Consider the following 23,750-nt stretch of genomic DNA (forward strand, 5'->3'; position numbering starts at 1 on the left):
GATGGAAACTTCCAAATCCTGAAGAGGTGCATTGCTCTGCTTAAAGTGAAGGATGAATCATTTGAATCACTGAATCATAGAATCCCTGTGGTGCAGAAGGAGGCCATTCAGCCCATTGAATATGCGCCAACTACAATCCCACCCAGGCCCTATCCCCATAACACAATGTATTTACCCTGCTAATCTCCCTGACATTAGGGGGCAATTTAGTATGGCCAATCAACCTAACCTACGCATCTTTGGACTGTGGGAAGAAAACCTGAGCACCTGGAGGAAACCCACACAGACACGGGGAGAACATGCAAACTCCACACAGCCAGTGACCCAAGCCAGGAATTGGGTGCTAACCACCGTGCCATCTTGCCAAACAATTTGCTTTCATGGTCGGTTAGTCGTGATGGGAGAACCTGCGCAGCCCAAGGTGAACAAACTTGAATGCTAAAGACAGGAACATGTAATCCAAAGCAGGTGGCCAAAGCTCAAAATGTTCAAACTGATTTTACTTCAGGATTTTGCAAACACTATTTCAATAAAACTGCTTTCCCATTTGATGTAAACATGATTTACATGTTACACTCCACCTGCCAAAGTTCAGGGGTTAGTCAGGATCATTTGAACAAAGAGCTTGAAAGAGTATCAAACATCAAGTGGACATAGAAACGTAGAAGATAGGAGCAGGAGGAGGCCATTCAGCCCTTCGAGCCTGCTCCGCCATTCATCACGATCATGACTGATCATCCAACTCAATAGCCTAATCCTGCTTTCTCCCCATAATTTTTGATCCCATTCACCCCAAATGCTATATTTAGCCACCTCTTGAATAAGTTCAATGTTTTGGAATCAACTACTTCCTGCTTTGGGTGAAGAAACATCTCCTCACTTCCATCCTAAATGGCCTACCCTAAATCCTCAGACTGTGACCCCTGGTTCTGGACTCCCCCATCATCGGGACCATCCTCCCTGCATCTACCCTGTCTGGTCCTGTTAGAATTTTATAAGTCTCTAAGAGATCCCCCCTCCCCGCATTCGCCTGAACTCCAGCGAAAAAAATCCTGATCTGGTCAAGCTCTCCTCACGCATCAGTCCCACCATCCCATGGACAGAATGGTGGATGCACGGCATGCAATCTGATGCAGAGCAGTGTGAAGTGTTACAATTCTAAAGTGGGTGGGGTAGGAACAAAGAGACCTGGGGGTAAATGTACGCAAATCATTGATGGCGACGGGTTAGAAAGTGATTTAAAAAGTGCAAACTGGGCTTTATAAATAGAAGCAAAGTGTACGAAAGCAAGGATGTCATAACAACTTCCTTTTATACAGCATCTTTAAAGTAATGAAACATCCCAGAGGGCAGAATGTGGGATACCGGACAGCAATGCATTGGAACAGTTTGCTCTGGAGGCAACACAGTCAGGTATGGAGGTTTCATTTGAATAGGTTTATAAAGGAACTGTGTCAAATTGCAGATGACGCGAGGCCAGCGTAAAGTCCGGCAATGTTATGGAGCTAGAATCAGGTATCCTTAGTGAGGACGTGAACGTGAAGTCGGAGACTCACCTTGGGCTCAAAAGTGGCACCAAGGTTGTAAACGGAAAGGCTTAATCTCAGAAGGTAGGGGCCAGTTGTTAGGGAATGGAACATGAGCCAAATACAACAGCTTGGGTCTTCCTATTATTCAGCCGCAAGGAATTCCTGCTGACAAGAGTGCTGGATATCGGATGAGCAGCAGGATACTTTAGCAACAGTGGAGATGGTGGTGAGGTAGAGCTGGCATTGTCAGTATAAAACTGAACAATCATGTTCTGTCTTTGACTGATGTCACATGGGAAATAGGAAGGAGCAAGGATAGATCTTTCGAGGGCAGCAGAGGTGATATTTATTACAGGAGGAGGAAGAGAAGCCACTGCACGTAGTTGACGGCAATTAGATAAGTAAAAGTGAAACCAGGTAGAGAGCAGTCCTAGCCAGCTGGTTAACAGGTTTTGGAGGATGATGCTATCAATATGTCAAAAGATGCAGATTGACAAAGATGACCCTTTTTTCTTTGATCTATCACATAGGATGTCATTTGTGACTTACTTTGCTGAAAAAGAATAGGATGCAGAATATAGTGTTGCAGTTACAGATAGGGTAAAGAGAAAGATCAGCTTAACATACGATTGGTCCAAAGGTCTTATGGCAGCAGGGAAGAAGCTGTTTTTGAGTCAGTTGGTACGTGGTCCCATGGAAGAAGAGACTATGTCCTGGGTGTGTGGGGTCCTTGATTATGCCGGCTGCTTTTCTGAGGCAGCGGGAAGTGTAGACGGAGTCAATGGATGGGAGGCTGGTTTGTGTGATGAACTGGGCTACGTTCACACTCATAGAAGGGATAGAACGTTAGTTATGTCCTTATTTATTTTCGCAGTGGCTTTTTGAATGTGTGTCCTTTGACTAAATGAGGAAACATATGTTACAAAGGGAGAATGTCAAAAACACAAATTGCAGATACAAAAATAGCATTTTGAAAAAAAACAGGACAAACAATTTTGTTGTAACAAAAATAAAATTAATCATTTACACACCAGCACAGTTTCACAGCATTGTTAAAAAATGAAATAGAAACATAGAGTCCCTACAGTGCAGAAGGAGGTCATTCAGCCCATCACGTCTGCACCGACCACAATCCCAGACAGGCCTATTCCTGTAACTCCACATATTTACCCTGCTAATCCCCCCGACACTAGGGGCAATTTAGCACGGCCAATATACGTAACATGCACATCATCAGACTGTGAGAGGATACCAGAGCACCCGGAGGAAACCCAAGCAGACAGGGGGTTAGCAACGTTGCCTCACAGTTCCAGAAACTTGGGTTCAATTCCTGGCATGGGTCACTGTCTGTATGCAGTTTGCACTTCAGTAAAGCCTTTGACAAGGTCCCTCATGGCAGACTGGTGCAGGAAGTGAAGTTGTATGGGATCAGAGGTGAGCTGGCAAGGTGGATACAGAACTGGCTCGGTCATAGAAGACAGAGGATAGCAGAAGGAGGATGCGTTTCTGAATGGAGGCCTGTGACAAATGGCGTTCCTCCGTGATCAGTGCTGGGACCTTTGCTATTTATAACATATATAAGTGATTTGGAGGAAAATGTAACTGGTTTAATTAGTAAGTCTGTGGATGACGTAAAGGTTGGTGGATTGCGGATAGTGATGAGGATTATCGGAGGATATAGTAGGATATAGATTGGTTGGAAACTTGGGCGGAGAGATGGCAGATGGAGTTTAATCTGGACAAATGTGAGGTAATGCATTTTGAAAGATCCAATACAGATAGGAAATATACAGTAAATGGCAGAACCCTTAAGAGTATTGATAGACAGAGGGATCTGGGTGTACAGGTACACGGGTCACTGAAAGTGGCAACGCAGGTGGAGAAGGTAGTCAAGAAGGCATACGGCATGCTTGCCTTCATTGGCCGGGGTATTGAGTTTAAAAATTAGCAAGTCATGTTGCAGCTTTATAGAACCTTAGTTAGGCCGCACTTGGAATATAGCGTTCAATCCTGGTTGCCACACTACCAGAAGGATGTGGAGGCTTTGGAGAGGATACAGAAAAGATTTACTAGGATAGTGCCTAGTATGGAGGGCATTAGCTATGAGGGGAGGTTGGAGAAACTTAGTTTGTTCTTACTGGAACGACGGAGGTTGAGGGGCGACCTGACTGAAGTCTACAAGATTATGAGAGGCATTGGCAGAATGAATAGTCAAAAGCTTTTTCCCAGGGTGGAAGAATCAATTACTAGGGGGCATAAGTTTAAGGTGCGAGGGGCAAGGTTTAAAGGAGATGTATGAGGTAGGGTTTTTTTTTTACACAGAGGGTGGAGGGTGCCTGGAACTTGCTGCAAGGCAAGGTAGTGGAAGCAGATACAATACTGAGTCTTGACAAATATATGAATAGGATAGGATTAGAGGGATATGGCTCCCAGAAGGGTAGGGGGTTTTAGTTAAGACAGGCAGCATGGTTGGTGCAGGCTTGGAGGGCTGAAGGGTCTGTTCCTGTGCTGTAATTTTCTTTATTCTTTGCTCTCCCTGTGTCTGCTCCAGTTTCCTCCCAGCTATGTAAGTGGGGTTAGCTGGGTAAATATGTAGGGTTACAAGGATAGAGCCTGGGTGGGATTGTGCTTGGTGCAGACTCGATGGGCTGAATGACCTCCTTCTGCACTATAAGGTTTCTATGATTCTATGCCATATTCAAGCATGTTCATTTGTAAGCATTGAGATCAGTAGTATTACATCTGTATTGTGTAGTATTTGCTCGTAACCTCTGGTAATTTGATCTTGCTCAAAAATTTTACATGATCTTCATTGAAATTTCTTAAATCAAACTAAAAAAAACACGTTTTCCATAATTAACTATAAAAAAGTACATCGAATATTTAGTGTGCGGCCCCTGCAATACTCCAACAAATCCTCTGGAGATTAAGTTATTCATCTCAAAGATGGCTCAGCATGATATTCTGTCAAGGTGCTGTCTCCAAACATAATTGCATAAGACATTTTGAGAAACTCTACGTAATTCTGGATACTCTGATTCTCATTTTCAGATTGCTCGAGACGGAGCTTCAGCTCCTGCAGTTGTGTTTTATGACTCATCTCAGCCTGAAAAAGCAAGATTAATTCAGTGAGTTTCAACAGAATATCTTCATTAAAGTTAAGAATGAGTGGCTTAATGTAAGTTTCTCTACTTCCAATCAATACAAGAGTCAGTATTTCAGCTGTCCTGCTAATTTAAGTGTTGAATCTTCCAGCGTAGCACTGGAATCACAGAGTTGTTACAGCGCTGAAGGAGGCCATTTGGCCCATCACGTCTGCACCAGCTCTCCAAATGAGATAATGCCATTCCGCTCTCTTTTTCCCCATACCCCCTGCGCATAAAGTGACTACTTGAATAGAAACAAAGTAAAGTCGTCCCAGATGGCCAAAGGATGTGACTGGTGGTGATTTAACCTGAAGGTCATCACACCTCAGTCGTGGGGCAAGAACGGGTGGCACGGTGGCACAGTGGTTAGCACAGCTGTCTCGTAGTGCCAGGGACCTGGGTTTGATTCCCAGCTTGGGTCACTCTCTGTGTGGACTCTACACATTCTCTCTGTCTCTGCGTGGGTTTCCGCCGGGTGTTGCAGTTTCCTCTCTCAGTCCAAAGACGGGTTAGGTGGATTGGCCACGCTAAAATTGTCCCTTAGTGTCAGAAGGACTAGCTCGGATAAATGTTTGGAGTTATGGGATTAGGGCCTGGATGGGAAAGTGATCGGTGCACACTCGATGGGCTGAATGGCCTCGTTCTGCACTGTAGGGATCCCATCATTGAGAAGGCGGGGCCTTCATAAATAACCTCAGCCGGAATGGGAATTGAACCCACGCTGCTGGTACCACTCTGCATCACAAACCAGCTGTCCAGCCAACTGAGCTAAACCGAACCATCTTGAAGCCACACAGACATGGGGAGAATGTGCAGACTGTGCACAGACAGGTGACCCAACCCAGGAGTTGAACCCAGATGCTGTGAGGCAGGGTGCTAACCACCGTGCCCCCCCATTTTGTTGGTTCAAGGATTTAATCAAATGCAGTGAAGGTGAAAAATTCAATGGTTTCAAAGCAGTTAGGAATTTCAAAGCCATTTTGGATTTCTCCTTTTCACATCTTTGGAAAGGAAATGAAAGATGATGGGAAATCTGGTGGAATCCTATAATCCAGCAAAAAATAATCATCAGAAAACAATAATGAGTACTGTAGCTCAGAGGAAATCTAGATGATCATCTCACACTGACTTACACAATGTCATCAAGGTTAATCCATGTGTAATATTTATTTAGTGTCTGATCCATAATCAAACAAGCTTAGAACAACACTAGCGTTCAACCTCATTTTTCTGTAAATAATAGATTTAATAGCAAGACCAGAGCAAGGTTTTCACCCCGTGACTGACCCTGCTATTATACCAGCTTCTCACTTGTTCATCATTCAGTGTCACTGAGTTTAGTCCAAATTGAGATCAATGCAGAAGTTTCTTGGGAGCTCCAAAGGAAATTTGGAAATGAAATTCATCTTAAACAAAGCACACAACAATCTGTTTTTTCTTCCCCCTCAGTTCAGACTTGGGCACTGAAATTGTTAAAAGGGTTCTTACCATTGTGGGTCAACCCGCAGCACACAGACTGCAACAACTCACCTGATGAAGGGGCAGCGCTCCGAAAGCTCGCACCATCAAATAAACCTGTTGGACTTTAACCTGGTGTTGTGAGACTACTTACTATATGATTCAAGAAGGCAGCTCACCACCAAAGGGCAACCAGGGATGGACAATAAATACTGGCCTAGCCAGCAATGTCCATGTCCCACAAATGAATGAATAAAAAAAATAGAATTCGGATGTAATACCATAAAAGGTGGAAAAATTCACACAATCCCTGAGTTTGTCCTCCACCCTCTCTCTCTTCCCCCCTCCTCCACCCAAGGGAATCACAGATTCTCCCTCTAAAGTTTATTTATTAGTGTCACAAGTAAGCTATGAAATTACTGTGAAAATCCCCTAGTCCCCACACTCCAGCGCCTGTTCGGGTACGCTGAGGGAGAATTTAGCATGGCCAACGCACCTAACCAGCATATCTTTCGGACTGTGGGTGGAAACAGGAGCACCCGGAGGAAACCCACCCAGACACGCGGGAGGATGTGCAGACTCTGCACAGACAGTGACCCAAGCCAGGAATCAAACCCTGACGCTGTGAGGCAACCGTGCCACCATGTCGCCCAGAACCTCTATGGGACGTCAGCACCGGCAGGACATCAGCAGACTCGCATCAAAACATTTTCTACTTTTATCCCTCCTTGCTATTTTTATTTAGACACTAACGTGTGTGTGAGTGGGCTCAGGGGGCATATTCTGCATGATAGAAGGGTAGTTTCTGAGAGTGGGTTATCTTTTATTACTTTAGACGCTGAAGGCAGGGGGGTGGGGGAGGGAAGGATGAGGGCAGGGAAAATGTTTTTGCTCCAGTTTGTTAGTGTTAACTAAGAGAGAAATATTTTGGTCGCAAACTGGGAAAAACTCAAGCTCTTCTTTGACTAGTGCAAGACTTTTGAAAACATTTACCTAACCAGGCTGTTGAAGTCTCATCTCTGGCAATGCAAGACTCCACCAGAAGTGCACTGAAACTTCGAGTCTAGATTAGATCAGGTGCTGGATAAGAGGCTTGTATCCAAAGCCACCCTGATCTCAGAGCAAAAATGCTCGTACCCAAGTCAAATCTGTTTACAGCAAGGGGGCTGAAATGGAAATGGTCAAGGGCTTCAAACTTCTAGGTGTCCAGGTCACCAAAAACCTATCCTGGTCTCTCCATGCCACATTATAATTAAGAAAGCCCACCAATTTCTCAGAACGCTAAGGAAATTTGGCATGTCTGCTATGACTATCACCAATTTTTACAGATGCACCATAGCAAACATTCTTTCTGGTTGTATCACAGCTTGGGATGGCTCCTGCTCCACCCAAAACTGCAACAAACTACAAAGGGTCGTGAATACAGACCAGCCCATCACACAAACCAATCTCCCTTCCATTGACTTTTGAATGGACCTTCCTTGCATTAAGTGATCTTTCCATACATTCTAGCTATTTCTGTAACACTACCATCTGGACTCTCTCATTTTCTTCTCTATGAACAGTATGTTTTGTCTGTCTAGTGTGCAAGAAATAATATTTTTCACTGTATGCTAATACATGTGAAAATAATAAATCAAATCAAGTCAAAAGTATACCATTCATAGAGTACAGTGGGGAGAAGGAAAGGAGCCAACATAATCAAGGATCCCATGCACCCCGGACATACTTATTCCATTGGGAAAAAAACAGAAGTCTGAGGTCACGTACCAACCGACTCAAGAACATCTTCTTCCCTGCTGCCATCAGACTTTTGAATGGACCTGCCTGATATTAAGCTAATCTTTCTCTACACGCTAGCTCTACAACCTAACTATATTGTGCACACTCTCCTTTCCTTCTTCTCAATGCATCTATGAATGGTATGCTTTTGATTTGATTTATTATTGTCATATATATTAGCATACAGTGAAAAGTATTGTTTCTTGCGCGCTATACAGACAAAACGTACCATTCATAGAGAAGGAAATGAGAGAGTGCAGAATGTAGTGTTACAGTTATAGCTAGGGTATAGAGAAAGATCAACTTAATGCAAGACAAGTCCATTCAAAAATCTGACAGCAGCAGGAAAGAAACCGTTGAGTCGGTTGGTACATGACCTCAGACTTTTGGGCTACATTCACGACCTTTCGTAGTTTCTTGAGAGAAGAGGAGCTATACCATACCATGTATAAATCAAATCAAACCGATATGTATTGGGCATATTCACTAGACTTCAAAAACTCCTAGGGGGCACAGATGGTGGCTCTAATCTGGAGGCTAGCCACCACATGGCAAATCTGTGCCTTTTTAAATTATCTAGCGTGTTTTCAACAGATGTACACTCATGATAAGGAATATTAAAATGCCTTTCCTCGGGATATTTCCTCATTTGCAATTAGTGCTTCATTAAAAGAATATTAATCTTTACTTGTTTCGAGTCAGACCTAATAAACCGAGAGGCATTGGTTTCAAAATTAGGCACTTAAAAACGGGTTTTGATAAAATACTTGAATTGTGTTTTTAGCTCCTTGCATTAAAAACACAAGTTAATCTGTTTCCAGTCAAATATTGGAAGGACATGAGATTGCATTGCATATTCTCCACAGACACTGCCTGATCTGCTGAGTATTTCCAAGCTTTCTGTTTTCTTCTCAACACCGGCCCAACGAGCTGATCCAATTTCCCCGCAGCAACGAGCGTCTCACCCGGTGCGGGACGCCGACGCAGCAACGCGCGTCTCACCCGGTGCGGGACGCCGGCGCAGCAACGCGCGTCTCACCCGGTGCGGGACGCCGGCGCAGCAACGCGCGTCTCAGCCGGTGCGGGACGCCGACGCAGCAACGAGCGTCTCACCCGGTGCGGGACGCCGACGCAGCAACGCGCGTCACACCCGGTGCGGGACGCCGGCGCAGCAACGCGCGTCTCAGCCGGTGCGGGACGCCGACGCAGCAACGCGCATCTCACCCGGTGCGGGACGCCGACACCGCAACGCGCGTCTCACCCGGTGCGGGACGCCGACACCGCAACGCGCGTCTCAACCGGTGCGGGACGCCGACGCAGCAACGCGCGTCTCACCCGGTGCGGGACGCCGGCGCAGCAACGCGCGTCTCACCCGGTGCGGGACGCCGACACCGCAACGCGCGTCTCACCCGGTGCGGGACGCCGACACCGCAACGCGCGTCTCAACTGGTGCGGGACGCCGACGCAGCAACGCGCGTCTCACCCGGTGCGGGACGCCGACGCAGCAACGCGCGTCTCACCCGGTGCGGGACGCCGACACCGCAACGCGCGTCTCACCCGGTGCGGGACGCCGACGCAGCAACGCGCGTCTCACCCGGTGCGGGACGCCGACACCGCAACGCGCGTCTCACCCGGTGCGGGACGCCGACACCGCAACGCGCGTCTCACCCGGTGCGGGACGCCGACGCAGCAACGCGCGTCTCACCCGGTGCGGGACGCCGACACCGCAACGCGCGTCTCACCCGGTGCGGGACGCCGGCGCAGCAACGCGCGTCTCACCCGGTGCGGGACGCCGACTCCGCAACGCGCGTCTCACCCGGTGCGGGACGCCGACACCGCAACGCGCGTCTCACCCGGTGCGGGACGCCGACACCGCAACGCGCGTCTCACCCGGTGCGGGACGCCGACGCAGCAACGCGCGTCTCACCCGGTGCGGGACGCCGACACCGCAACGCGCGTCTCACCCGGTGCGGGACGCCGACGCAGCAACGCGCGTCTCACCCGGTGCGGGACGCCGAAGCAGCAACGCGCTTCTCACCCGGTGCGGGACGCCGACGCAGCAACGCGCGTCTCACCCGGTGCGGGACGCCGACGCAGCAACGCGCGTCTCACCCGGTGCGGGACGCCGACGCAGCAACGCGCGTCTCACCCGGTGCGGGACGCCGACGCAGCAACGCGCTTCTCACCCGGTGCGGGACGCCGACGCAGCAACGCGCGTCTCACCCGGTGCGGGACGCCGACGCAGCAACGCGCTTCTCACCCGGTGCGGGACGCCGACGCAGCAACGCGCGTCTCACCCGGTGCGGGACGCCGACGCAGCAACGCGCGTCTCACCCGGTGCGGGACGCCGACGCAGCAACGCGCGTCTCACCCGGTGCGGGACGCCGACGCAGCAACGCGCGTCTCACCCGGTGCGGGACGCCGGCGCAGCAACGCGCGTCTCACCCGGTGCGGGACGCCGGCGCAGCAACGCGCGTCTCACCCGGTGCGGGACGCCGGCGCAGCAACGCGCGTCTCACCCGGTGCGGGACGCCGGCGCAGCAACGCGCGTCTCACCCGGTGCGGGACGCCGGCGCAGCAACGCGCGTCTCACCCGGTGCGGGACGCCGGCGCAGCAACGCGCGTCTCACCCGGTGCGGGACGCCGGCGCAGCAACGCGCGTCTCACCCGGTGCGGGACGCCGACGCAGCAACGCGCGTCTCACCCGGTGCGGGACGCCGACGCAGCAACGCGCGTCTCACCCGGTGCGGGACGCCGGCGCAGCAACGCGCGTCTCACCCGGTGCGGGACGCCGGCGCAGCAACGCGCGTCTCACCCGGTGCGGGACGCCGACGCAGCAACGCGCGTCTCACCCGGTGCGGGACGCCGACGCAGCAACGCGCGTCTCACCCGGTGCGGGACGCCGACGCAGCAACGCGCGTCTCACCCGGTGCGGGACGCCGACGCAGCAACGCGCGTCTCACCCGGTGCGGGACGCCGACGCAGCAACGCGCGTCTCACCCGGTGCGGGACGCCGGCGCAGCAACGAGCGTCTCACCCGGTGCGGGACGCCGACGCAGCAACGCGCGTCTCACCCGGTGCGGGACGCCGGCGCAGCAACGCGCGTCTCACCCGGTGCGGGACGCCGACGCAGCAACGAGCGTCTCACCCGGTGCGGGACGCCGACGCAGCAACGCGCGTCTCAGCCGGTGCGGGACGCCGACGCAGCAACGCGCGTCTCACCCGGTGCGGGACGCCGACGCAGCAACGCGCTTCTCACCCGGTGCGGGACGCCGACGCAGCAACGCGCGTCTCACCCGGTGCGGGACGCCGACGCAGCAACGCGCGTCTCACCCGGTGCGGGACGCCGACGCAGCAACGCGCGTCTCACCCGGTGCGGGACGCCGACGCAGCAACGCGCGTCTCACCCGGTGCGGGACGCCGACGCAGCAACGCGCGTCTCACCCGGTGCGGGACGCCGGCGCAGCAACGCGCGTCTCACCCGGTGCGGGACGCCGGCGCAGCAACGCGCGTCTCACCCGGTGCGGGACGCCGACGCAGCAACGCGCGTCTCACCCGGTGCGGGACGCCGACGCAGCAACGCGCGTCTCACCCGGTGCGGGACGCCGACGCAGCAACGCGCGTCTCACCCGGTGCGGGACGCCGACGCAGCAACGCGCGTCTCACCCGGTGCGGGACGCCGACGCAGCAACGCGCGTCTCAGCCGGTGCGGGACGCCGACGCAGCAACGCGCGTCTCACCCGGTGCGGGACGCCGACGCAGCAACGCGCTTCTCACCCGGTGCGGGACGCCGACGCAGCAACGCGCGTCTCACCCGGTGCGGGACGCCGACGCAGCAACGCGCGTCTCACCCGGTGCGGGACGCCGACGCAGCAACGCGCGTCTCACCCGGTGCGGGACGCCGACGCAGCAACGCGCGTCTCACCCGGTGCGGGACGCCGACGCAGCAACGCGCGTCTCACCCGGTGCGGGACGCCGACGCAGCAACGCGCGTCTCACCCGGTGCGGGACGCCGACGCAGCAACGCGCGTCTCACCCGGTGCGGGACGCCGACTCCGCAACGCGCGTCTCACCCGGTGCGGGACGCCGACACCGCAACGCGCGTCTCACCCGGTGCGGGACGCCGACACCGCAACGCGCGTCTCACCCGGTGCGGGACGCCGACGCAGCAACGCGCGTCTCACCCGGTGCGGGACGCCGACACCGCAACGCGCGTCTCACCCGGTGCGGGACGCCGACGCAGCAACGCGCGTCTCACCCGGTGCGGGACGCCGAAGCAGCAACGCGCTTCTCACCCGGTGCGGGACGCCGACGCAGCAACGCGCGTCTCACCCGGTGCGGGACGCCGACGCAGCAACGCGCGTCTCACCCGGTGCGGGACGCCGACGCAGCAACGCGCTTCTCACCCGGTGCGGGACGCCGACGCAGCAACGCGCGTCTCACCCGGTGCGGGACGCCGACGCAGCAACGCGCTTCTCACCCGGTGCGGGACGCCGACGCAGCAACGCGCGTCTCACCCGGTGCGGGACGCCGACGCAGCAACGCGCGTCTCACCCGGTGCGGGACGCCGGCGCAGCAACGCGCGTCTCACCCGGTGCGGGACGCCGACGCAGCAACGCGCGTCTCACCCGGTGCGGGACGCCGGCGCAGCAACGCGCGTCTCACCCGGTGCGGGACGCCGGCGCAGCAACGCGCGTCTCACCCGGTGCGGGACGCCGGCGCAGCAACGCGCGTCTCACCCGGTGCGGGACGCCGGCGCAGCAACGCGCGTCTCACCCGGTGCGGGACGCCGGCGCAGCAACGCGCGTCGCACCCGGTGCGGGACGCCGGCGCAGCAACGCGCGTCTCACCCGGTGCGGGACGCCGGCGCAGCAACGCGCGTCTCACCCGGTGCGGGACGCCGGCGCAGGAACGCGCGTCTCACCCGGTGCGGGACGCCGACGCAGCAACGCGCGTCTCACCCGGTGCGGGACGCCGGCGCAGCAACGCGCGTCTCACCCGGTGCGGGACGCCGGCGCAGCAACGCGCGTCTCACCCGGTGCGGGACGCCGGCGCAGCAACGCGCGTCTCACCCGGTGCGGGACGCCGACGCAGCAACGCGCGTCTCACCCGGTGCGGGACGCCGACGCAGCAACGCGCGTCTCACCCGGTGCGGGACGCCGACGCAGCAACGCGCGTCTCACCCGGTGCGGGACGCCGACGCAGCAACGCGCGTCTCACCCGGTGCGGGACGCCGGCGCAGCAACGAGCGTCTCACCCGGTGCGGGACGCCGACGCAGCAACGCGCGTCTCACCCGGTGCGGGACGCCGGCGCAGCAACGCGCGTCTCACCCGGTGCGGGACGCCGACGCAGCAACGAGCGTCTCACCCGGTGCGGGACGCCGACGCAGCAACGCGCGTCTCAGCCGGTGCGGGACGCCGACGCAGCAACGAGCGTCTCACCCGGTGCGGGACGCCGACGCAGCAACGCGCGTCTCACCCGGTGCGGGACGCCGACACCGCAACGCGCGTCTCACCCGGTGCGGGACGCCGACACCGCAACGCGCGTCTCACCCGGTGCGGGACGCCGACGCAGCAACGCGCGTCTCACCCGGTGCGGGACGCCGACGCAGCAACGCGCGTCTCACCCGGTGCGGGACGCCGACGCAGCAACGCGCGTCTCACCCGGTGCGGGACGCCGACGCAGCAACGCGCGTCTCACCCGGTGCGGGACGCCGGCGCAGCAACGCGCGTCTCACCCGGTGCGGGACGCCGACGCAGCAACGCGCGTCTCACCCGGTGCGGGACGCCGACACCGCAACGCGCGTCTCACCCGGTGCGGGACGCCGACGCAGCAACGCGCGTCTCACCCGGTGCGGGACGCCGACGCAGCAACGCGCGTCTCACCCGGTGCGGGACGCCGACGCAGCAACGCGCGTCTCACCCGGTGCGGGACGCCGACGCAGCAACGCGCGTCTCACCCGGTGCGGGACGCCGACGCAGCAACGCGCGTCTCACCCGGTGCGGGACGCCGACGCAGCAACGCGCGTCTCACCCGGTGCGGGACGCCGACACCGCAACGCGCGTCTCACCCGGTGCGGGACGCCGACACCGCAACGCGCGTCTCACCCGGTGCGGGATGCCGGCGCAGCAACGCGCGTCTCACCCGGTGCGGGACGCCGACACCGCAACGCGCGTCTCACCCGGTGCGGGATGCCGGCGCAGCAACGCGCGTCTCACCCGGTGCGGGACGCCGACGCAGCAACGCGCGTCTCACCCGGTGCGGGACGCCGACACCGCAACGCGCGTCTCACCCGGTGCGGGATGCCGGCGCAGCAACGCGCGTCTCACCCGGTGCGGGACGCCGACGCAGCAACGCGCGTCTCACCCGGTGCGGGACGCCGACGCAGCAACGCGCGTCTCCCCCGGTGCGGGACGCCGACGCAGCAACGCGCGTCTCACCCGGTGCGGGACGCCGACACCGCAACGCGCGTCTCAGCCGGTGCGGGACGCCGGCGCAGCAACGCGCGTCTCACCCGGTGCGGGACGCCGGCGCAGCAACGCGCGTCTCACCCGGTGCGGGACGCCGACGCAGCAACGCGCGTCTCACCCGGTGCGGGACGCCGACGCAGCAACGCGCGTCTCACCCGGTGCGGGACGCCGGCGCAGCAACGCGCGTCTCACCCGGTGCGGGACGCCGACGCAGCAACGCGCGTCTCACCCGGTGCGGGACGCCGACACCGCAACGCGCGTCTCACCCGGTGCGGGACGCCGACGCAGCAACGCGCGTCTCACCCGGTGCGGGACGCCGACGCAGCAACGCGCGTCTCACCCGGTGCGGGACGCCGACGCAGCAACGCGCGTCTCACCCGGTGCGGGACGCCGACGCAGCAACGAGCGTCTCCCCCGGTGCGGGACGCCGACGCAGCAACGCGCGTCTCACCCGGTGCGGGACGCCGACACCGCAACGCGCGTCTCAGCCGGTGCGGGACGCCGGCGCAGCAACGCGCGTCTCACCCGGTGCGGGACGCCGGCGCAGCAACGCGCGTCTCACCCGGTGCGGGACGCCGACACCGCAACGCGCGTCTCACCCGGTGCGGGACGCCGGCGCAGCAACGCCCGTCTCACCCGGTGCGGGACGCCGACTCCGCAACGCGCGTCTCACCCGGTGCGGGACGCCGACACCGCAACGCGCGTCTCACCCGGTGCGGGACGCCGACGCAGCAACGCGCGTCTCACCCGGTGCGGGACGCCGACACCGCAACGCGCGTCTCACCCGGTGCGGGACGCCGACGCAGCAACGCGCGTCTCACCCGGTGCGGGACGCCGAAGCAGCAACGCGCGTCTCACCCGGTGCGGGACGCCGACGCAGCAACGCGCGTCTCACCCGGTGCGGGACGCCGACGCAGCAACGCGCGTCACACCCGGTGCGGGACGCCGACGCAGCAACGCGCGTCTCACCCGGTGCGGGACGCCGACGCAGCAACGCGCGTCTCACCCGGTGCGGGACGCCGACGCAGCAACGCGCTTCTCACCCGGTGCGGGACGCCGACGCAGCAACGCGCGTCTCACCCGGTGCGGGACGCCGACGCAGCAACGCGCGTCTCACCCGGTGCGGGACGCCGACGCAGCAACGCGCGTCTCACCCGGTGCGGGACGCCGACGCAGCAACGCGCGTCTCACCCGGTGCGGGACGCCGGCGCAGCAACGCGCGTCTCACCCGGTGCGGGACGCCGGCGCAGCAACGCGCGTCTCACCCGGTGCGGGACGCCGGCGCAGCAACGCGCGTCTCACCCGGTGCGGGACGCCGGCGCAGCAACGCGCGTCTCACCCGGTGCGGGACGCCGGCGCAGCAACGCGCGTCTCACCCGGTGCGGGACGCCGGCGCAGCAACGCGCGTCTCACCCGGTGCGGGACGCCGACGCAGCAACGCGCGTCTCACCCGGTGCGGGACGCCGACGCAGCAACGCGCGTCTCACCCGGTGCGGGACGCCGACGCAGCAACGCGCGTCTCACCCGGTGCGGGACGCCGACACCGCAACGCGCGTCTCACCCGGTGCGGGACGCCGACACCGCAACGCGCGTCTCACCCGGTGCGGGACGCCGACGCAGCAACGCGCGTCTCACCCGGTGCGGGACGCCGACGCAGCAACGCGCGTCTCACCCGGTGCGGGACGCCGGCGCAGCAACGCGCGTCTCACCCGGTGCGGTACGCCGGTGCGGGACGCCGGCGCAGCAACGCGCGTCTCACCCGGTGCGGGACGCCGACGCCAACGCAGCAACGCGCGTCTCACCCGGTGCGGGACGCCGACACCGCAACGCGCGTCTCACCCGGTGCGGGACGCCGGCGCAGCAACGCGCGTCTCACCCGGTGCGGGACGCCGGCGCAGCAACACGCGTCTCACCCGGTGCGGGACGCCGGCGCAGCAACGCGCGTCTCACCCGGTGCGGGACGCCGACACCGCAACGCGCGTCTCACCCGGTGCGGGACGCCGGCGCAGCAACGCGCGTCTCACCCAGTGCGGGACGCCGACGCCAACGCAGCAACGCGCGTCTCACCCGGTGCGGGACGCCGACACCGCAACGCGCGTCTCACCCGGTGCGGGACGCCGGCGCAGCAACGCGCGTCTCACCCGGTGCGGGACGCCGGCGCAGCAACGCGCGTCTCAGCCGGTGCGGGACGCCGACGCAGCAACGCGCGTCTCAGCCGGTGCGGGACGCCGACGCAGCAACGCGCGTCTCAGCCGGTGCGGGACGCCGACGCAGCAACGCGCGTCTCAGCCGGTGCGGGACGCCGACGCAGCAACGCGCGTCTCAGCCGGTGCGGGACGCCGACGCAGCAACGCGCGTCTCACCCGGTGCGGGACGCCGACGCAGCAACGCGCGTCTCACCCGGTGCGGGACGCCGGCGCAGCAACGCGCGTCTCAGCCGGTGCGGGACGCCGGCGCAGCAACGCGCGTCTCACCCGGTGCGGGACGCCGGCGCAGCAACGCGCGTCTCAGCCGGTGCGGGACGCCGGCGCAGCAACGCGCGTCTCACCCGGTGCGGGACGCCGGCGCAGCAACGCGCGTCTCAGCCGGTGCGGGACGCCGGCGCAGCAACGCGCGTCTCACCCGGTGCGGGACGCCGGCGCAGCAACGCGCGTCTCACCCGGTGCGGGACGCCGGCGCAGCAACGCGCGTCTCACCCGGTGCGGGACGCCGACGCAGCAACGCGCGTCTCACCCGGTGCGGGACGCCGACGCAGCAACGCGCGTCTCACCCGGTGCGGGACGCCGACGCAGCAACGCGCGTCTCACCCGGTGCGGGACGCCGACGCAGCAACGCGCGTCTCACCCGGTGCGGGACGCCGACGCAGCAACGCGCGTCTCACCCGGTGCGGGACGCCGACGCAGCAACGCGCGTCTCACCCGGTGCGGGACGCCGACGCAGCAACGCGCGTCTCACCCTGTGCGGGACGCCGACGCAGCAACGCGCGTCTCACCCGGTGCGGGACGCCGACGCAGCAACGCGCGTCTCACCCGGTGCGGGACGCCGACACCGCAACGCGCGTCTCACCCGGTGCGGGACGCCGACACCGCAACGCGCGTCTCACCCGGTGCGGGACGCCGACACCGCAACGCGCGTCTCACCCGGTGCGGGACGCCGACACCGCAACGCGCGTCTCACCCGGTGCGGGACGCCGACACCGCAACGCGCGTCTCACCCGGTGCGGGACGCCGACACCGCAACGCGCGTCTCACCCGGTGCGGGACGCCGACACCGCAACGCGCGTCTCACCCGGTGCGGGACGCCGACGCAGCAACGCGCGTCTCACCCGGTGCGGGACGCCGACACCGCAACGCGCGTCTCACCCGGTGCGGGACGCCGGCGCAGCAACGCGCGTCTCACCCGGTGCGGGACGCCGACACCGCAACGCGCGTCTCACCCGGTGCGGGACGCCGGCGCAGCAACGCGCGTCTTACCCGGTGCGGGACGCCGACGCCAACGCAGCAACGCGCGTCTCACCCGGTGCGGGACGCCGACACCGCAACGCGCGTGTCACCCGGTGCGGGACGCCGACACCGCAACGCGCGTCTCACCCGGTGCGGGACGCCGGCGCAGCAACGCGCGTCTCACCCGGTGCGGGACGCCGACGCCAACGCAGCAACGCGCGTCTCACCCGGTGCGGGACGCCGACGCAGCAACGCGCGTGTCACCCGGTGCGGGACGCCGACACCGCAACGCGCGTCTCACCCGGTGCGGGACGCCGGCGCAGCAACGCGCGTCTCACCCGGTGCGGGACGCCGGCGCAGCAACGCGCGTCTCACCCGGTGCGGGACGCCGACGCAGCAACGCGCGTCTCACCCGGTGCGGGACGCCGACACCGCAACGCGCGTCTCACCCGGTGCGGGACGCCGACGCAACAACACGCGTCTCACCCGGTGCGGGACGCCGACGCAGCAACGCGCGTCTCACCCGGTGCGGGACGCCGGCGCAGCAACGCGCGTCTCACCCGGTGCGGGACGCCGACACCGCAACGCGCGTCTCACCCGGTGCGGGACGCCGGCGCAGCAACACGCGTCTCACCCGGTGCGGGACGCTGCGGCCAAATTCCTTTTCAATTCGATTTTCAAATTTGCTGATGACACCAACATAAACGGGTCGGATTTCAAACAGTGACAAGACAGAATACAGGAATGAGATTGAGAATCTGGTGAACTGGTGCAGTGACAATAATCTCTCCCTCAATGTCACCAAAACAAAAGGAGGTTGTCATCGATTTCAGGGAGTATAAAGGAGGACACGTCCCTGTTGATGTAGGGGCACGTTCTCCTTTACGCTTCCTGATTCCCTATCTCATTCCTGTACTTGAAAATCAAATTGAAAGGGAATTTGGCCGCATTGTAATAGGTGGATAAGGAGTATAGTGGGGGCTGAGAACAAGGCTGGGAGCCTTGTGGGGCACTGGTGTTAAGGATGATTGTGGAGAAGGTGCTGTTGCCTATTCTTATTGATTGTGGTCTGTTTGTTAGGAAGTTCAGGATCCAGTCGCGGGGGCGGGGGTGGGTGCCGAGGCCCAGGCCAGAGTTGGAAGATGAGTTTTGTGGGAATAGTAGAGCTGAAGGCTGAGCTGTAGTCAATAAATAGGAGTCTGACATAGGGGTCCTTGTTATCTAGGTGTTCCAGGGTTGAGTGCAAGACCAGGGAAATGGTGTCTGCTGTGGACCTCTTGCGGCAGTAGGCAAACTGTAGTGAATCCAGGTAGTCCGGGAGGCTGGAATTAATTTGTGCCATGACTAACCTTTTGAAGCACTTCATAATGATGGATGTCAGAGCCCCTGGCTGATAGTCATTAAAGCACACTGCTTGGCTTTTCTTAGGTACCAAGATGATACACATCTCACACAGTGCAGGATGCAGATGCTTCAATCCATTTCTCATAAAGTGTAGGATGCTAATTCATCAATGCAAATCTCACACAATGATACAAAGGATTCCATGGGACTACGTCGAAAAGGAGGGGGAAAATTACCTCCAATATTAATCCCTCAACCAACATCACTAAAAATAGATCATCTGATCATTCTTGCATTGTCGTTTTTTGATTTGATTTGTTATTATCACATGTATTAACATACACAGTGAAAGGTATTGTTTCTTGCATGCCACACAGAGCGTAGCATTCAGAGAGAACAGTATATCAGGACCCACCTGATGAAGGGACAATGTTCCAAAAGCTCATGCTACCAAATAAACCTGTCGGACTTTAACCTGATGTTGTGAGACTACTTACTGTGTCTGCCCCAGTCCAACACCAGCAACTCTGCATCACGCTCATAGAAAATGAAAAGAGAGAGTGCGGAATGTAGTGTTAGAGTCATAGCTAGGGTGCAGAGAAAGATCAACTTAGTCTGAGGTAGGTCCATTCAAAATTCTAACAGCAGCAGGGAAGAAACTGTTCTTATGTCGGTTGGTACATGACCTCAGACATCTGTATATTTTTTCCCCAATGGAAGAAGTTGGAAAATAGAATGTCTGGGGTATGGGGGGTGGTGGGGGGGGTGGCGGGGGGCCGCAGGGGGGTTCTTAATTATGTTGGCTGCTTTTCTGACGCAGCAGGAAGCGTACATAGAGTCAATGGATGGGAGGCTGGTTTGCGTGATGGATTAGGCTACATTCACAACCTTTCGTAGTTCCTTGCGGACTTGGGCAAAGCAGGAGCTGTGATCCAACTAGAAGTAATGCTTTCTATGGTGCATCTGTAAAAGCTGGTGAGAGCCATAGCTGACATGCCAAATTTCCTTAGTCTTCTGAGAAAATAGAGGCATTGGTGGGCTTTCTTAAGTGTAGTGTCGGTATGGAGGGACCAGGATAGTTTCTTGGTGATCTGGACACCTAAAAACACGAAATTCTCAACCCTTTCTATTTCATCCCTGTTAATGTAGACAGAGGCACATTCTCCTTTGCGCTTCCTGAAGTCGATGACAATCTTTTTGTTGACATTGAGGGAGAGATTTTTGTTACTGCACCAATTCACCAGATTCTCTATCTCATTCCTGTACTCTGTCTCATCATTGTTTGAGATCTGTCCCATTACGCAAACTGAAAATCGAATTGGAGCAGAATTTGGCCACACAGTAATAGGTGTCTAACGAGTATAGTAGGGGGCTGAGAACACAGCCTTTGGGGGCACCAGTGTTGAGAATGATTGTGGAGGAGGTGTTGTTGCTTATCCTTACTGATTGTGGTCTGTGAGTTAGGAAATTCAGGGTTTAGTCGCAGAGGGAGGTGTCATGCCCCAGGTCACGGAGTCTGGAGATGAGTTTTGTAGGAATAATGGTGTTGAAGACTGATCTATAGTCAATAAAGAGGAACCTGACAGATTTTTTATCTAGGTGTTTCAGGGTTGAGTGCAGGGCCAGGGAGATGGTACCTGCTGTGGACCTACCTATTTGTAAATTGTCTGCATTTCATGACAGTGACTGCATTTCACAGGCACTTCATTGGCTCATGCTTTGGGCAATTCAAAGGCATTATACAAGTCTTTATTTATTTATTTACTCCTCCTTTTGGCAGCAGCAGTGGAGAATGCGAGCAAATCACAGTTTGCTTTCTTGGGTGGCTCAGTATGTATAGGCAGAAGAGGAGGAAAGCAAACGTGGGGGGTGGGGGGGGAGGTTAGTTGAGTTCATCTTGGTTTCAGATCACAAGCGGAACATCTTCCCCAAGTCACACTCCCTCACTTGGGGTTAGATTTTTGTGCACTATTAGAGTCCCAACAGTGCAGAAGGAGGCCTTTCAGCCCATTGAGTTTGCACCAACTCTCCGAAAAGGCATCCCAGCCATGCATACCACCCCTCCACCCTAACCCCATAGTCCCACACATTTACCCAAGCCAAATCAACCTAACCCGCACATCTTTGGACTGTGGGAAGAAACCGGAGCACTCGCAGGAAACCCACGCAGACACGGGGAGAACGTGCAGACTCCACACAGACAGTGACCTCAGTCAGCAATTGAACCTGGGTCCCTGGTGTCCCGAGGCGGCAGTGCTAACCATCACACAATGGCAGGGCTAAACGGTCCAAGGCAGCAGTACAAACCGCCACAAGGTGGCAGTGTTAACCAACCCGAGGCAGCAGCACGAACCTGCTACAAAGCGGCAGTGTTCATCAACCCGAGGCAACAGCACTAACCGCCACAAGATGGCAGTGTTAACCACTGAGGCAGCAGCGTGAACTGCCACAAGGTGGCAGTGTTAACTACCCCAAGGCAGCAGTGCTAACTGCCCCAAGGCAGCAGCACGAACCGCCACAAGATGGCAGTGTTAACCACCCCGAGGCAACAGCACGAACCGTCACAAGGTGATAGTATTAACCATGCCGAGGCAGCAGCACTAGCCATCACAAGGTGGCAGTGTTAGCCACCCCAAAGCAGCAGGACTAACTGCCCTGAGGCAGCAGCATGAATCCGCCACAAGGTGGCAATGTTAACCACTGAGGCAGTAGTGCTAACTGCTCCGAGGCAGCAGTATGAACCGCCACAAGGTGGCAGTGTTAACCACCCTGAGACAGCATCACTAACTGCCACAAGGTGGCAGTGTTAACCACCCCAAGGCAGCAGGGCTAAGTGCCCTGAGGCAGCAGCACTAACCGCCACAAGGTGGCAGTGTTAACCACCCCGAGGCAGCAGCACGAACTGCCTCAAGGTGGCAGTGTTAACTGCCCTGAGACAACAGCACAAACCGCCACAGGGTGGCAGTGTTAACCACACTGAGGCAGCAGCACTAACCAGTCCGAGGCAGCAGCACTAACCGCCACAAGATGGCAGTGTTAACCACCCTGAGGCAGCAGCACGAACTGCCTCAAGGTGGCAGTGTTAACTGCCCTGAGACAACAGCACGAACCGCCACAGGGTGGCAGTGTTAACCACAGTACGAAGTCTTGACAACACCAGGTTTCAGTCCAACCGATTTATTTGATAGTAAACTTGCAAGCTTTCAGGGTTTGCCCCTTCGTCAAGTGTTAACCACCGCAAGACAGCAACACGAACCGCCACAAGATGGCAGTGTTAACCACCCCAAGGCAGCAGCACTAACTGCCACAAGGTGGCAGTGTTAACCACCCCAACTCTCCGAAAAAGCATCCCAGCCATGCATACCACCCCTCCACCCTAACCCCATAGTCCCACACATTTACCCAAGCCAAATCAACCTAACCCGCACATCTTTGGCCTGTGGGAAGAAACCGGAATATTTGGAGGAAACCCACGCAGACACAGGGAGAACGTGCAGATTCCACACAGACAGTGACCTAAGCCAGCAATGAACCTGGGTCCCTGGGACCCCGAGGCGGCAGCACGAACCGCCACAAGATGGCAGTGTTAACTACCCCAAGGCAGCAGCATGAACCACCCCAAGGCGGCAGTGTTAACCACCCCACGGCGGCAGTGTTAACCACCCCACGGCGGCACCCTGAGGCAGCAGCGCTCGCCATCTTGCCGCTCTTTGTCTTTCACTTTGGTTTTGCATGATTTTACCTCAAGTCGCTTCTACTTCCAAATTGTCTTTAATTCGCTTTGTGACTCAAAACAGAAAGATCCATTCTGCCCTTCTACAGACAGTAAGAAGTCTCACAACTCCAGGTTAAAGTCCAACAGGTTTATTTAGTAGCAAACGCCACTAGCTTTTGGGGCTCTCCCCTTCATCAGTTGCCCTGTTTGTGATCAGAACTCCCCACTCACCTGATGAAGGGGCAGAGCCCTGAAAGCTAGTGGCGTTTGCTACCAAATAAACCTGTTGGACTTTAACCTGGTGTTGTGAGACGTCTTACTGTGTCTACCCCAGTCCAACGCTGGCACCTCCACTCCCACAGACCAGAAAACTCACACTATTCACGTTCCACTGAAGCTGTTTCAGTTCTTTCTTCTTTTGGTTTAATTCAGATTCAAGGTTATGGACGCTGCTTTGGAGTTCATGTTCCTGAGCTCTCTCTTGACCTTCCACCTCACTGACCTGTGAATGCAATGGGGATAGGTTGAAAGAATGACAAGACGCAATGGGAAAAACATTGGCCGTGTGTCTCTGGAACAACAGTCACATGAATGAAGGCATGACCTGGAGGTGGGGGGAGGTTCAATGGGATTAATATTATCTAAACGTGAATTATTTGCCTTGCTGATCATAGAATCCCTACAGAGCAGAAGGGGGCCATTCAGCCCATTGAGTCTGCACCAACAACAATCCCACTCAGGCCTCTCCCCATAACCACATTCATTTACCTTGCTAGACCCTCTGACATTTAAGGGGCAATTTTACCATGGCCAATCCAGCTAACCTGCATATCTTTGGACTGTGGGAGCAAACCGGAGCACC

General features: G+C 57.9%; 1 protein-coding gene across 4 annotated transcripts in view; it reads right to left on the reverse strand.

Moving 5' to 3' along the window:
* Positions 1-4,216: 4,216 nt before the first annotated feature.
* LOC145347581 (outer dense fiber protein 2-like) overlaps positions 4,217-23,750 on the reverse strand; it is a 79,021-nt gene continuing 59,487 nt past the window's right edge. For 3 of the 4 annotated variants that reach the window (XM_080195164.1, XM_080195165.1, XM_080195166.1), the window contains 2 exons: positions 23,265-23,390; positions 4,217-4,635 (listed from right to left, as the gene is read on the reverse strand). In XM_080195164.1, the coding sequence (XP_080051290.1) occupies positions 4,465-4,635; positions 23,265-23,390 (297 nt within the window). In that variant the 3' untranslated portion in view covers positions 4,217-4,464. The remainder of the gene's footprint in view (positions 4,636-23,264; positions 23,391-23,750) is intronic. The other variant, XM_080195167.1, reaches the window with a different exon arrangement.

The sequence above is a fragment of the Carcharhinus amblyrhynchos genome, chromosome 9 (assembly GCF_965287045.1).
Source record: "Carcharhinus amblyrhynchos chromosome 9, sCarAmb.v2.hapA, whole genome shotgun sequence".
NCBI classification, from domain to species: Eukaryota; Metazoa; Chordata; class Chondrichthyes; order Carcharhiniformes; family Carcharhinidae; genus Carcharhinus; species Carcharhinus amblyrhynchos.